At 35.2% G+C, this 14,398-nt stretch overlaps 1 protein-coding gene across 2 annotated transcripts; it reads right to left on the bottom strand.

Moving 5' to 3' along the window:
• Positions 1–256: 256 nt before the first annotated feature.
• LOC143250665 (uncharacterized) lies at positions 257–14,110 on the bottom strand. 2 transcript variants are annotated; one of them, XM_076501543.1, is made up of 4 exons: positions 13,792–13,999; positions 8,195–8,270; positions 3,829–3,878; positions 257–2,813 (listed from the first exon to the last, which is right to left on the bottom strand). In XM_076501543.1, the coding sequence occupies exon 4, from the start codon at positions 2,476–2,478 to the stop codon at positions 859–861; it is 1,620 nt and encodes a 539-aa protein (XP_076357658.1). In that variant the 5' UTR covers positions 2,479–2,813; positions 3,829–3,878; positions 8,195–8,270; positions 13,792–13,999; the 3' UTR covers positions 257–858. The 2 variants fall into 2 exon arrangements, with proteins under 2 accessions (XP_076357658.1, XP_076357659.1); XM_076501544.1 differs by having other exon boundaries at positions 2,214–2,813; positions 13,880–14,110.
• Between the last annotated feature and the right edge of the window lie 288 nt (positions 14,111–14,398).

A 14,398-nucleotide genomic window follows, 5' to 3' on the forward strand; every position in this document is an offset into this window, starting at 1 on the left:
TGTTTATTGTTAAAAAATTATCGCCAACAATTACAGAAGAATCCAGCCCATACATAAAACCTAGACGTGTAGTTAGCCGGTTAAGTATTGCATTTTGTTAATAATGATGTTGGGTCGTTGACATTACATGTTATTTTGAAACATATTTTCTCTTTTCCATGTTTCTATTATGGCCCCCTCTGTAAGCATAGTTGCTTAATTATTTTGCTTCAGGTGTGTTGAGGATTATGCTTTGTTCATTGAAATTTTAAGAGAATAAATTATTAAACTTTTATTTCACAAAGTATCAGGATTTATACAAGTCTCATTTCAAGTGCTTACATAGCATCAGTTGCATGTTTTTTCTTATCAACTAGACATTTCTTCATTCCTGTTATTCAGTAAAGGTTTTGACAAGTTTGTCGAGCGTGTTATTCCTTTACATAAACAAATCCTCAAAATAAAAATAACACCGTTCTGGAAATTAAGTAAACTATCATAAACAAAAACAAATTTATTTCAAAATGGTGGTAAAAGATATTTTATCATTTGATGAATTAAGCGAAAAGTTTTATTTTCAAAACCTTTAAATATTCTTTTAAACCTCTAAATGCGTGAGATAGGCATTTTTATTTTATGAATCTTTTTTGATTATGCAAAAATAATTTTCATGTGTAGCTTTAGTTTCGTAAAAAAATGTCAGTGAAATAATATACCTTTGATATATCAATGGAAGCTACTGTGTTTACGCTGCTTACCCAATACTATATTTTTTTTTACAAAGAAAAGACAAAAACACGAAAAACTATAATATCTTTTATGATATGAAACTAAAAATGAGATATTTCGCAAAGATGGGTAAACTTTGTTGTGTAAGCCTTAAAAAATAGGCCTCATGTTGGGGTGATGAGGGTTCAAAGGAATGGTAAGATGGAATGTGCGACTTTCTGCTTCTTGTGGAGGAGGAAGGTTTCGCGGTTCACTGTTGTATCGAATTCCTGGAAGAATTGCTTGTTTTTGCATTAGCGTTTCTCTAATGAGCTTCATTTTGTTGAAAGATTCGCCACCAGGAAAAGGAATATTCATAGGTATATTTTTTTGAGGATATCTGGGACCCATGTGTGAAGTTTGGGTTTGGGGACGAAGATCTTCTTGGTCATCTTCATAAACCATCATCATAAGTGTCGGCTCTTCTTTCTCTGTATAATGTTTTAATGAAAGTTGTCTTTGTGTATTAGGCCCACGTGGATGTGGAAATGTGCTTGGAATATTTTCTTCATTAACATTAAAAGGTAATGACATTGGATATTGCTTTTCGAGTAGAATTGGCTCGAGCTTAGGCTCTTCTCTGTGTTCTTCAGGAAATGGAACTATTATTGGTTCACTTTCTTGTTCCTGTAGGAATGGTAGCTGCACATATCTTGAGTGGATTGTACGAGGTGGAGGAAGCGGTTGGCTAGTGGGTTGCATATTCTGGGCTATAGGAAAATACATTTGCTCTGGTAGAAGTGTTTCTTCAGCAGAGGGTATAGAAGAAGAAGCTGAATTTTCTAGTACAGGAGTTCGGAAGAACTGAGGATGATTCGGCAGTGGTGGCGATTCCATGAAACGTGGTATTTGTTCCAAGAATGTAGGGGGTGGTCTTGGGATATAAACGGATTCCTCCATAACAGATTCTATTGGTGAGTAATCAAAGATTGGTTGAGGTGCAGTGAAAGGTCTAGGTGCAGACATTGCAAAAGGAAGTGGGGGTATCATAGGTAGAGGAGGTCTAGGATAAACGGGAACTGGCACTGGAACGTGGACAGGATGTAATAGAACCATCACCCGTTCTAAGGGTTGCATTGGGGAACGAATGTATGGATTGGGTTGTAGAAATGGAACTGCTGGAGGTGACATCAGACCCATTAGAGATGGGTTAGTATAAGCTTGTAACTTACTATAATGCATTGCTATCAATGGAGCTATACTTGATAAAGGAGTCGTGGGACTTCTTTTTGTCATGAAGATTTGAGGAACAATTTGAGAAGGTAAGGATTGTGGGTTTGGAAATGAAAGAGATTCTAGAGGACGAGGGAAAGAAAATTCTCTGTCTGTAGGTATCGAAAGTTCTTTTAGGATTGGATAACGTCGAGGTAAACGTTGTTGATTATATTGAAAGGGTGTAAATTGGGGTAGTTGTATTGGTGACTGTTGCCTCAATATGTCTTTATTACTAATACTTTCTGTCATCAAATCAACTTCCTCATAATTTTTATCCATGTGGTCATTTTCAATGTCGTTACCAAAAATTGGAGTTCTCTCTAATACAATAGAAGCAACTTGGGGTGGAATTTTAGACTGTTCAAAAGGACGTGGTTGAAATTGGTTCAAAGAGTGAGGTAAAAACGGTGGTACACGTTTATTACTGGATTTTGGATATGATTGAGGAAAAGGGAATAAGGGTCTTTCTTTTGGAAATATTTTTGGTTTGTGACTGAAGGAAAGCGGAAGACCCATAGGCTTTGAACATCTTTTTCTTTCGGCCGTCTATTTTCCTTGACCTGATCTTCATGATAAGAGTTTTGTGGAGTTGGTAAACTTTGAATAACTGTTCTCACTGTCTGAATCATACCAGTAATCGTACTTTCTTTGTTATCTTGGTTTTTCATAGAAGGTTTTTCTTTCTCTTCTGATGGGAGAAAGAGGAGTAAAGTTTCGTCAATTTTATTTTTATCTTGAGGTTCGGTGACCACTGGTTGTACTGAGGATTCTATTGCAATGCTATCTTCAGGTGTTCTCTCGTCTATTGGATAAGCCATCATATAGCTTGAACTGTACGGATCCGAATCAATCTGTCAAAAAATCATTAAATATTATTCCTCTAATTCACCTTCTTCTCGATAGGTGAGAAATATATTGGACATGATAAATACTCACACAGTAATATTTGAGAAAAGTTTTGTACAAAAATTATATAATGGGTGGCTTGTGCACAACCAACTCTAACTTTCAAGTTACAATGAAGGAAAGACAGCTTCTCAAGAGCTTGTTTGTTTTTCTTATAGCAAAGCCACATTGGACTATCTGCCTTGTCCACCGAGGGGAATCGAAGCCCTGAGTTTAGCGTTGTAAATCCGTAGACTTACCACTGTACCAGCAGAGGGACTTCTCAAGAGCTCTATTGTACTATTATGTACTGAAAATGTGATTCCATCATCACCCATGTAACGTCCTCAAACAGCGAGACATGTGTTTGCGGCAAAGAGCCACGAACCCTCTGATTCGGACCAAGCACGCTACCAACTTGGCCGCTCTCAGCTCTATTGACACAGTAATTTGTTATATTACAAATGGTGCATTTAGAAGAGCAATGAATAATTCTTTCGACATAATCAGGATTTATTTTGATATATACATCTTTATACGAGGTGTAAAAATAGGTTGGAATGTTCCCACTAGAAAAATGGTAAAAAAAAAAAAAAACCAACTAAACGTAACTCTTGCGAATTTAAAGTTCATAAACACGAACCGCCAACTTTTCAGCTACCTACGTCACTTGACGTTTTCTTGAAAGTTTCTTTATTTTTAGTCTATCAGTTCAAAATTAAGGATGAATAACAGAGATAGCTCTTGTGTAGTATCATTACTATATATAGTAAACAGAGGTCACGACTTAATTGTGAGAGGTACCAATATTTTATCTCCTTTACAATGGATTTTAACTTTACAACTACAGTATGATTTGCCTTATGCATACCACATGAGTAAATTGTACCGTGTATTTTTAAGCTCTTATTGAAATAACAAAATAACTGCTTAACAAGCAATACAAACACAAAAACTACAGAACTATCTTAACTAACTTACCAGTATTTCTTCAGCTTCATTTTTATTTGCTAAGGTAAGTTCTGCAGTTCCTAGAAGAGGAAAATTAAAATTATTTTTCTCTCAACTGATTTAGTAGTTATATTAAATAAATAAACGAACTAATAGACATTGTATAAACACTTTTCTGATAAGCAAGTCCCTCTGCACATAACATTACTTAAAATGAGCAAGAACATGCAGAGATTCCAAAAAGAGTATTTCCAGAAGCAAAAATGATATTGGTATTAGTTTAGATGCACCATATGATTTTCTTAAGTGTGAGCAAAATTCTAATCATTTAGCAACACTCATTGACAAGGTGTAATGTATACGTGCACGCCATCACCAGATAGCGCTACTACGCCATTGATGCTTGAAATGATCATGTAATTAAAAAAAAAATTAATATAATGATTGTTACATTGATATTCCTTCGTCGTAATAGAAAATGAGAATTTTCCTTAATGGGGGCCTGGCATGGCCTAGCGCGTTAAGGCGTGTGCTTTGTAATCTGAGGGTCGCGGGTTTGCGCCCGAGTCGCGCCAAACATGCTCGCCCTCCCAGCCGTGGGGGCGTTATAATGTGCGGTCAATCCCACTTTTCGTTGGTAAAAGAGTAGCCCAAGAGTTGGCGATGGGTGGTGATGACTAGCTGCCTTCCCTCTAGTCTTACACTGCTAAATTAGGGACGGCTAGCACAGATAGCCCTCGAGTAGCTTTGTGCGAAATTCCGAAAAACAATTTTCCTTAACATCTTCATATCAAACTTCCGAGCTAAAATCTTGACTCCAAGAAACATTTTAACATCGGCAAACTTGCACCAATACAGAGTTAAACGTAATCTCTTTGCAGTAATGGAAAATAAAATTTTGCCCAATTCGTAAATGTTCAGTAGTTAAGTTCCGGCGAACGAACTAACCTCTTTAATAGAAAACCAAAACTAATAAATAAAAGGACATTAGGCTTTGAGTGTGTGTATACGTAAATGTCATCCTTACGAAGCTCTAAACAATAATACCGCTTTGAATGGCGATAATATATACATTCCAAAAAGTGAGTAAATATTTTCCTTCAATCGTCTGCAATAGTTATGCATAATAAGATTTAGAAGATCTAATTTTCCAAACCTGCGAGTCATTGGTTTAGTCGCATGAATATAAATATAAAAACAGTAAGATGAGAATGATATAAATGTTTTTCGGTGAATTTTGCCCCCCGATAGTACAGCGGTATGTCTCCAGATTTACAACGCTAAAATCAGGGGTTCGATTCCCCTCGGTGGGTTCAGCAGATAGCCCGATGTGGCTTTGCTACAACAAAAACACATAAATGTTTTCTGTTTAGCGACTTTGAACATAATCTAGAGGTTTAGAAGATTTGTTATTTCATTAGGTGTTTGAAAGTTATTTTGCAAGTTGTTTAAAAAAAATCGTACACAATCAAACCTGTACCACTACTTAGTCATTGTCAGGAACTTCTTATGAACGCCAAGTAATGTTCATTACATTGAACATGGAGGTGTTTTGTAACCTAGATGTATTACCGGTTTAGGGGGATAAGTCACTGACGAGAGGTCGAAGAAGCACAATAGATCCGTGTCGTACACGCGCAATGAGCTGTTGGATTAATAGTGTTAGCACAGCCGACTGGGTTTTAGATAAAAAAGAGGAGCAAACTTGCATTTCAAGTTTAACAACAACAATAAAAAATCCAAACCGGCATTTCATGTATTAGTGACGGGTTTCAAAAGCTGTTTTCAACCTGTACGTGTTTCAATGGCGGATATTGTATTGAAAGAAAGAATATATCTTCCTCGAGATGGAGGATATTCTAGAAGTAATTATCTCTGTTTAAAACCAACGTCTTACTATTTCTATTTGCGATAGACATTTTAACAGTTCACCTGATGTGACAAAAAATTCAAATAATTGCGACGATGAAATCTGTGAAAAAAGGAATAAATGGTAATTTTTGGGACATCCCTGGTTGGGTCTCGGTGGTAAATTTACACTTATTATCCACAACGTTTGGCCTTCACCAAAATTGATGTGATCCAGTCTTATTCGGCTTTCTTTACCACCCCCTCCACTTCTACTAAGCCTTTTTGTGAAAAAAAATGTATATATAGCTTACGGTGACAGACTCGAAAAAAAAAAAGAAATTCTGAGCACTGCACTACGTAAAATCTCGAGCACTCCCACGAAACATACCTCGCCACACAATCTATATTTCGAACAAAAAACAAAACTAACATGCTCACAAAGGGTTATCTTGTATCTAACAATCACCATGTATTACTTTACAGCCAGGGCACAGGGCAGATAGATTATTCAGTGTCTGTGCTGTGAAAGTGAGTTTCTCCGGGCACTCCGGTTTCCCTCCACATCTAAATTCAAACAGACATCAAACCTTCTGTGTTCCCCACTGAGAAGGCTCGCTAACCTATCTCAATCAAAGTAATGATCAAACTACTTCATAAATCTATTTTAGTGGTTTGCATTAAAAATTATAAGTCTACTTAAACCCACGCTATCTAAAATAACACTTCCAATGCACATCTGGATCTCTTTGCATTATCTCCTCCGACGTTCTTCGCGGTTTTTATTGTCTGCTTGTCTCAGTATCTCTCGTACATTTTCAGAGAAAATCTCACTAATTTCAATAAACACAACTACAACTATTGAAGCATTTTAATCTCGCGTGCGGGTTTGAACGGGAACAATGATTCCCGAACATTCCAGTTGGGAAGAGAAGGCAAACACAAGGTTACTTTGTCTTCTTTTAAACTAAACTACTACCACATCTAGTTTTGTTTGTTTGCTTTTATGGCGACAGTTTACTCAATAGCTTTAGAAAGTGATGTTCGACCATTTTTGCAAAGCGTAAGTTTATTTATGTGATGATGCAAACTCAAATATTTTCATAGCGCTAATGAAACAAAGTTGCTCTGAGAAATGCCAGCTAAATTTTGCGAAACGCTCTAACGAAACGGCAAACTTCTGAAAATTATGTCAGCTCCGATTAGTAGGAGCGGTGCTTCTGCAACATATAAAACGTCAACAACTAAGAGACGACGATAGGTCGACGTTAATTAGTATTTTTGTTTGTTTGTTTATTTTTTTTTTAGGAGGAGGGGCTCTGAATTCAAAACGCGGCAAATCTCAATAGAAGACGCGAGCTAAACTATTCCAAAAGCAGTGACCAAATAATAAACATTGGTAGTTAACGCCCACTAAAATTATTCAAAAACGAAATAGCACATTTCACAGTATATGATGTTAAACTCTGTAGAACTCCTTGGCACAGTAGCAGGGTTACGTTTATAATACCAGCGTAACCTGGTCGATTCCTAAAATGAAACAGTAGGCTTCTGTATATAATGTTAACATGAGTTATTGCACCTTATGACGTCAGTGGAGGAAGACAAACGTTTTATTAGGTGCGTAACATGTTACATTGACCTCGGAGCGTCATCAGTGAGATAACAACCAGGAAATATGAATGTTCTGGAGCGAATAATAAAACTTGTAATCATGCATTTCAACTGAATCATTGAACCTTTCGATCTGGCCCTCTTGTGGCTGGCTTGACGTACTGTGGACTAAAAGCAACACTATCTCGGAATTTGTCTTACGCCACTATTTTAGACAGTACTAAAATATTGATCGAATTTGTTATAAACCAGCAAAGTATTTAATATTGGCATTTTCAATATAATAAAACAATAAACATCATATGAGAAATAATTACTTTACAACTTATAACCCTATCGATAAGACGTACTTAAACAAACGCAATACTAGTTCATTATTATCTGGCTACAGAAAAACCTATTTTCAAAACATTAACCTTTAAATGGTGCCACAATCAACCTTACGTCCTACAACATTCCCGCTGTTTAAGAGTTAATTAGGCACAATATTTTTTTCTGAAATCGTTCAAATCTAATGGTAACTTTCTATGCACCTTACATAGCTTTGTGTTTCTGTGGATTGTATAAGAAATCTTTAGTTTGCTTTTTTTTATTGTTTATCAACAACAGAGAACAATAATATATGAACGTATAACCAACCACTCAAGAATGGTTATTTGTTACTGTTAACTGAATAGCTTGTACTTCATTTAAAATAAGGTTTTTCTCACCAGTTAGTAAGGCTGTTTTTATACTTAAGAACTAACAACATCAGTTCATCAGTGACAAACCAAAATTCAACACAAGCGTCTTAAAATGTCTTTCACTCAAAACATACGTCAGTATTAGTGTGTTCAATTTTTCAAGTTTCAGACTTTCATTTCAGCCTTTTTTGTAAAAGTAATATAAGGAAAAACAGCTTAAAGTTATTATGCTAAAACTTGTGTTTACTCACCTATAAGAAGAAAACAGCATAAGATCCAGACAGGCTTAGCCATCTTGTAGATTGCACAAGGCTGTGGATTTCTAAACTAGAAATATTAAAAAAATATATTTAGTTTATAGATCTAAAAGTTAGAAACCTCCTATATTTAGTTTTATTTTTGAATAATATTATCGCATGCATTTAAACAATTCGATTATAGCTATTTCGAATTTGAAGTTTGTGTGTATCTATACCGAAGTAATGAAAAATAGATTTTAAAATATAAGGCACGATCATTGTAATATTATTATATGTTGTATTATTATTTTAGTGTGCATTGTTATCTTGAAATAAACACTTCTTACTAAGTTCACCGAAGAAACAGAAACTTACAAATTACTTTTGAATGGAGTTTTCTGTATTTAGAAGATACGAAATAAATTGGCATTAATAAACTTTTTAAGTCCAATAAATGTCAAACAGATCTCAAACTTGTTTATGGAAGTTTGAAATCCTGTTTCAATTGATGTGTTGTTTCTTAACATTCAAGATATTACTGGATTGAAAAAACTTGCTGATTCAGTTCTCGGGTGTAGGAGTGTGTGCTTGCTTCCAAAACTAGGCTGGTCAAGTACATTAAAGCATGATTTTAAGCGCATCCATTTAACCTGTCTGAGCATCACTGGCAATGACCCGGTTGTTGTCCACAATCCAACAGGTAACTCGGTTAACTTCACGGTACTGGATAAAGATTTGTTAAATACCCATTGCAGGTCAGTGACATCTACTGTTTGCTAGTAAACAAGTAGGTGGCGCTGTGTTTAATATTCTAATAGTTTGACATTTTAGGAAATGAATTTCATGCTTAAAACATAATTTAATGCATTTTGATATTGCGATAACACAACGTAAACAAAAATAGTTTATTCCTATTTTAACCACACTGATCTTGTAAAAGTTTATGTACATTGTTTAAAATGCCTTCATGTCTCCTTTTCATATCTTGGAAATGTCTAAGACAACGTTTAATACATTTAATATTTTTTCTTTTGGTTTTGGACATGAGTAACTTAAGAAATATGTGAGTACATTGATCCCTCTCATGCCACTACCGGGGACAAATATATGGAACACCCGATAAAAAATTTGTTTATCATTGAAAAGTGTGATAGTAACCACGCGTATTCCCTTCAAACTTCCTAAAGTTTATTAATATCAGGGCCCGGCGTGGCCAGGAGGTTAAAACACTGTACTCGCAATCCGAGGGTCTCGGGTTCGAATCCCCGTCACATCAAACATGCTCGCCCTTTCAGCCGTGGGGGCGTTATAATGTTCCGGTCAATCCCACTATTCGTTGTTAAAAGAGTAGCCCAACAGTTGGTGATGGATGGCATTGACTAGTTACCTTCCATCTAGTCTTACACTGCTAAATTAGGAACGGCTAGCACAGATAGCCCTCGAGCAGCTTTGTGCGAAATTCAAAAACAAACAAACAAATTATTTCGTGTGTGTGTGTTTCTCTTTCTCTTATTGTACTCAACAGTAAATACCCTGGTAAACTTCAGGTTCCGAACAATACAGGAAAATCCTAGAAAATAAAAATCATTTGGTTGTTTTTGTGCATTTCATTTGGTTTAAGAAAAAACTGTTTGAAGTCAAGCTGGCGTTTCTTGTGTCATTAATATACATTCTCAGAGTCCTGCCCTTTTGAGAAGTTGTCAAAGGCTGTTATTCTGAGCCTTCACGAATACATCGACGTCTTGAACAAATAATTACACAAATAGACAATTTATTTTGGGCTGATTACTTCAAGTTTTCTTTCATTGCGGAAATCTGAATGATATCCCTCAGGGCAGAATTTCACCTTGATTCCAGTTGCATGAATACGGGGAATACGTTTTTAACGACACTGATCTAAAATCATATTGTAATTATGTTAACACTATGGTCCAGTCGAATAGGCACATCTCTTTCTTTAAGAAGTAGCTGTTTGAACAATAACTGATAGGTTGCGTGACACGTAGCTTTCAGAACTGGTAACAATATAAACCTGTTCAGACTTGAATTTCACATCTGGTAATAACATAGACCTCTTCTGTTTGGCGTCAACTGTCTTGATTCTTACAGCAATATACTCACAAGGGATAAGAAAACATCATATATCTCTTCAGATGTTTGGTGAGAGATTATTTACTGGCTTGGGCTGTGTGTGATAGAGTTGCATAAGACAAGCTTTTTGTAGTATTATTTAATTTTATAATAATTTCATGGAGCTTTGGATAAAGTAAAGAATAGTAAGCTCGTTGGGAGAATTATGTTTCCCCCAACGATACATGACGTGTATAGTAATAAAACTATTTTATGGTGATACAACTGTAAGCTATTAAGAATCGTCTCGCCTACTTTGCAAGTGAACACACGTGTAAACTTAGAATATGTTGCAAGTCCTGTTTTCTCCTGGAATGAACATACAACTGTTTTATTTCCACTTAGCACTGGTCCAGGTACACCAGAAACAGTTCCAGATGTTTTCCCTAGTGCTTGTTTCACGACCACTTCCTTAAAAGACTCACGAACTTGCAACCTCAACCTAAGTCTGTAACAATATGACGTCATCTTGGCTTTGTTTTACAACAAATGAATGAATGAAGCCTTGAACGCTACGGTTCGTGCATTCTTTTCGCCCCATCGTCATCGACGTAGCAACAGCTCGAATGAGCGCCGTTAGATCTTAAGTTGACGTTTTTCAAGCAATTCAACGGTATACATTTTCACGCATGGAATGATTCTTATGACCTAGCGCCCTACTTACTAGGAAGGATAGTTCTCGCCCTGTGACTTCCAAATGTAATTTATTGTTAAGGGAAGGACAAGAAGTTTCTCTTTGTGTTATTGTTATATGGTTCGTTACATAATGCCATTCGTCACAATTAAGTACCAGAAATTGTCAAAAGAGCCTGGTAAATAGAATTTTTTTTGTAATAAAATATTTATTTACCGAAAATAACCGACGCAAGGTAGATGGAGTTCTTACACAATCATTAAGAAGAAATATAGTGTTCGTTTTTTATCTTATTTTTGTTATTGTTGGTGGATATACGTAATATGTGCTGATGTTTTGTCTCGGATGTTATTACTGAATCATTATTTGATATCATTGAGTGATTATTCTTGTAAAATATAACCCTCAAGTACATGACGTGAATAAAAACTGCGTGTTTCAAAACAGTTGATATTTTTCACATGGTGACAGAAATTTTGTCTCTTTTCTTAATGTTTCACAGGGAGCATATTTGATAATTTTAGTTTTTCTCTTAAATAATAATAGGTTAAAAAAAGTTTTGTTTGTCTGATATCTGACATGGTTATCATCCACCTACCATTCTCTCTTCTTTTTCCAGTAAGATGGTATGTATATTTTTAAAATACAGTTAGTTATAAGCGTGTTTTTCATTCTTATCTTTACTATTCAGTGCGTTAAACACGAGTTAAACGTATTTTCAATAACCGTAATAAAGATCGTTTGTTTTTGAATTTCGCACAAAGATACACGAGGACTATCTGCGCTAGCTATCCCTAATTTAGCATTGTAAGACTAGAGGGAAGGCAGCTAGTCATCACCACCCACCGCCAACTCTTGGGCTACTCTTTTACCAACGAATAATGGGATTGACCGTAATATTATAATGCCCCTACTGCTGAAAGGGCGAGCATGTTTGTGCGACGGGGATTCTAACCCGCGATCCTCAGATTACAAGTTGAACGCCTTAACCCACCTGCCCATGCCGGGCCTCAACAGTAATGAAACAGAAGAAAAGTAATAGAAAATATGTATTATAAAACTTGCGTTTAGTTCTACTGAAAAGTTTAATGCTTTAAAAATTTAGAACTGTAAAGAAGGTGTCTTAAGTTAAGTAACAATTACTTTTAATAGGGTATTGTTATTCATCTTTGCAATTTACATAATATGTTTAACAACAGTACTTAAAAAAGGTTTTTGGTAGAACATAAGTGTAACTTCTTAAGTTATTATTTCTATTATAATATGGCTCATAACTTTTACATTTTTATAACTTATTCGCGAGCTAAAAAAGTGAAGTCAACATGTTGTCAGTTATTGGTGCAGAATATTTGAATAAAACATTTCTACAATATTAAACACAAACAGTATTGATAATTTTACAACTTTCACACAGACAGAAATAATAAGTAGAAATAGTAATAGCAAATACAAAACTTTAAGACTGTGATACATCATCATTTTTAATAATTGAATTTTTTTTAAATATACGAGAAATACGTTTTTAAGGAAACTGACCTAAAATTATCTTGTAACTGTGTTGACATTAATGTCCAGATGAACAGGCGGATCTCTTTTGTTAAAAAGTAATCGATTGAACAATAACACACTTAATATTTGTGTTGAGTAATTACAAGTTTCACAATATTATTAAGTGACTGTTAAGATTTTATTAAGAAGGATTTACGGTTAAAAGAAGAAGTTATGACACAGCTTATGGTTCTGTAGAGAAATCTTGAATGGTTAGGGTTAAGATAAGCTAAATTATTAAGTAGATATATTCAATCCAATACTTCCAGATGAAGTTTTGTTTATCTGTAATTAAACGCAGAAGCTACAGAATAGGCTGTATGTGCTTTGACAAACAAGGGTATCGAAACACAGTATTGAGCGTTAAAAGACCACAGATTAACCGCTGCGGCACTGGGGGGTTTCGGTTCAAGACACTCACCCGTGGCTGATTGGTCCGTCAATTCACTCAAGACTCAAAACATCTGTTATTAGAGTTTATCAAGGTGTTTCGTTTCCTTTTGGTGTCAAATACTACATCAATTTTACGACTAAACTAAGTAACGCAAAGTGTTAGTTAAATATATATATATTTTGGATTAGATACATAAAATAAGCAGTACTCTGGTGAAAAGAATGTTTTCTCGTGTGTTAAAATATTCATATATTATGATATCGGTTATTTTGGAAGTCCTAGAACATGAATTACTTACATAAGCATTAAATGTAGCGTTATAACAAATTGTTCTATTTTGTTTTAGATTTGAAATTGAAATATCGTTAACGTTGAATATATTAATCGGTAAATTCGTAAAAATGCTAACGGTATTAATGTGATATTTGTGTAACATAAAGAGGATTGTACAGTTGTAGCTGTTCAAATACTTAACTGTGACTTCCAATTCAGCAAAGTATAAAGTGTGACGTCATTCTGGTGGTTTTATCTATTCTAAATAGTGATAAAACGTTGAAGTGAGACAGAGACGATTGTACAGTTATAGGTAAATCTTCAGTTATTAAAATACTTAACTGAAACGTGAGGCGTTATCTTGAAGTTACTTCTATCTTAAAAAGAAAAAAATATCCTGTAATATAATAGTTTTCGGAACTTTTGTATCTAATTTATTAATAATATCATAAATTTGTAGCAAAGTAAGCGGAAGACCTGTTAACAAGGTCTTGTCTTTTCAGTATGGGTAGAACAAAAATAATAAATTTATGCGTGAGAAGTTTTAGAAAATCCAAGAAATATAACTGATTGTTTGTCAAATTATGTAGTCATACCAGGTAAAAATGTTATACGGAAAAAGAGACTTACCAATCTATTTTTCTAACTGGCTTGATTGAAGCAGTGTAATATACTTGCTAGGTACAGAGTATCAGAAGTGTCTCGAAGCTTAGCTCACCTGCGAACGAGTCTTTGTAGATTCTGGAGTGTAGAGCTCTTTATACACTGCAACAGGAAACTCCCCAGATCCCCAATTTGTCGGAAGATCCCAGCAATCCGTGCTCGTCTTCAGTGAAGTACGCGCGTGCGTAACGACCGTGCCACGAGTTCTTTTCCTCCAAGACCTGCTTACCAGCCGGTTCACTAGCCCACATTCAGGCCCATCTAAGTCCATGACTTGGATTTGAGAATTTCAACTGAATCCTTATTGGTCAGATGTTTATGTAAGGTGGTGCATTCATTTATATCGTACCCGTTCCCCTGAAGTAGTTAAACAAGACGTAGAGCGATAGGTTTTTACCTCCATCCCCACTAAAAATACCCTTATTTATTTTTCAAACTGGGACGGTATGACTTCATGGATGGTGTATTAGTGTTTGGCGTAGCACAAAGTATTGTGTGAATGTTAATTTACAATCACTAAAATGTCTTATGTATTTTATGATAGTCACGCGAAACTTCTTGCCTTACGATTATA

The sequence above is a fragment of the Tachypleus tridentatus genome, chromosome 5 (assembly GCF_004210375.1).
Source record: "Tachypleus tridentatus isolate NWPU-2018 chromosome 5, ASM421037v1, whole genome shotgun sequence".
Lineage (NCBI taxonomy): Eukaryota > Metazoa > Arthropoda > Merostomata > Xiphosura > Limulidae > Tachypleus > Tachypleus tridentatus.

Bases quoted from the DNA above. Each gene is read 5' to 3' on its own strand.
- LOC143250665 (XM_076501543.1), bottom strand. From the start codon at position 2,478: ATGGGTCTTCCGCTTTCCTTCAGTCACAAACCAAAAATATTTCCAAAA.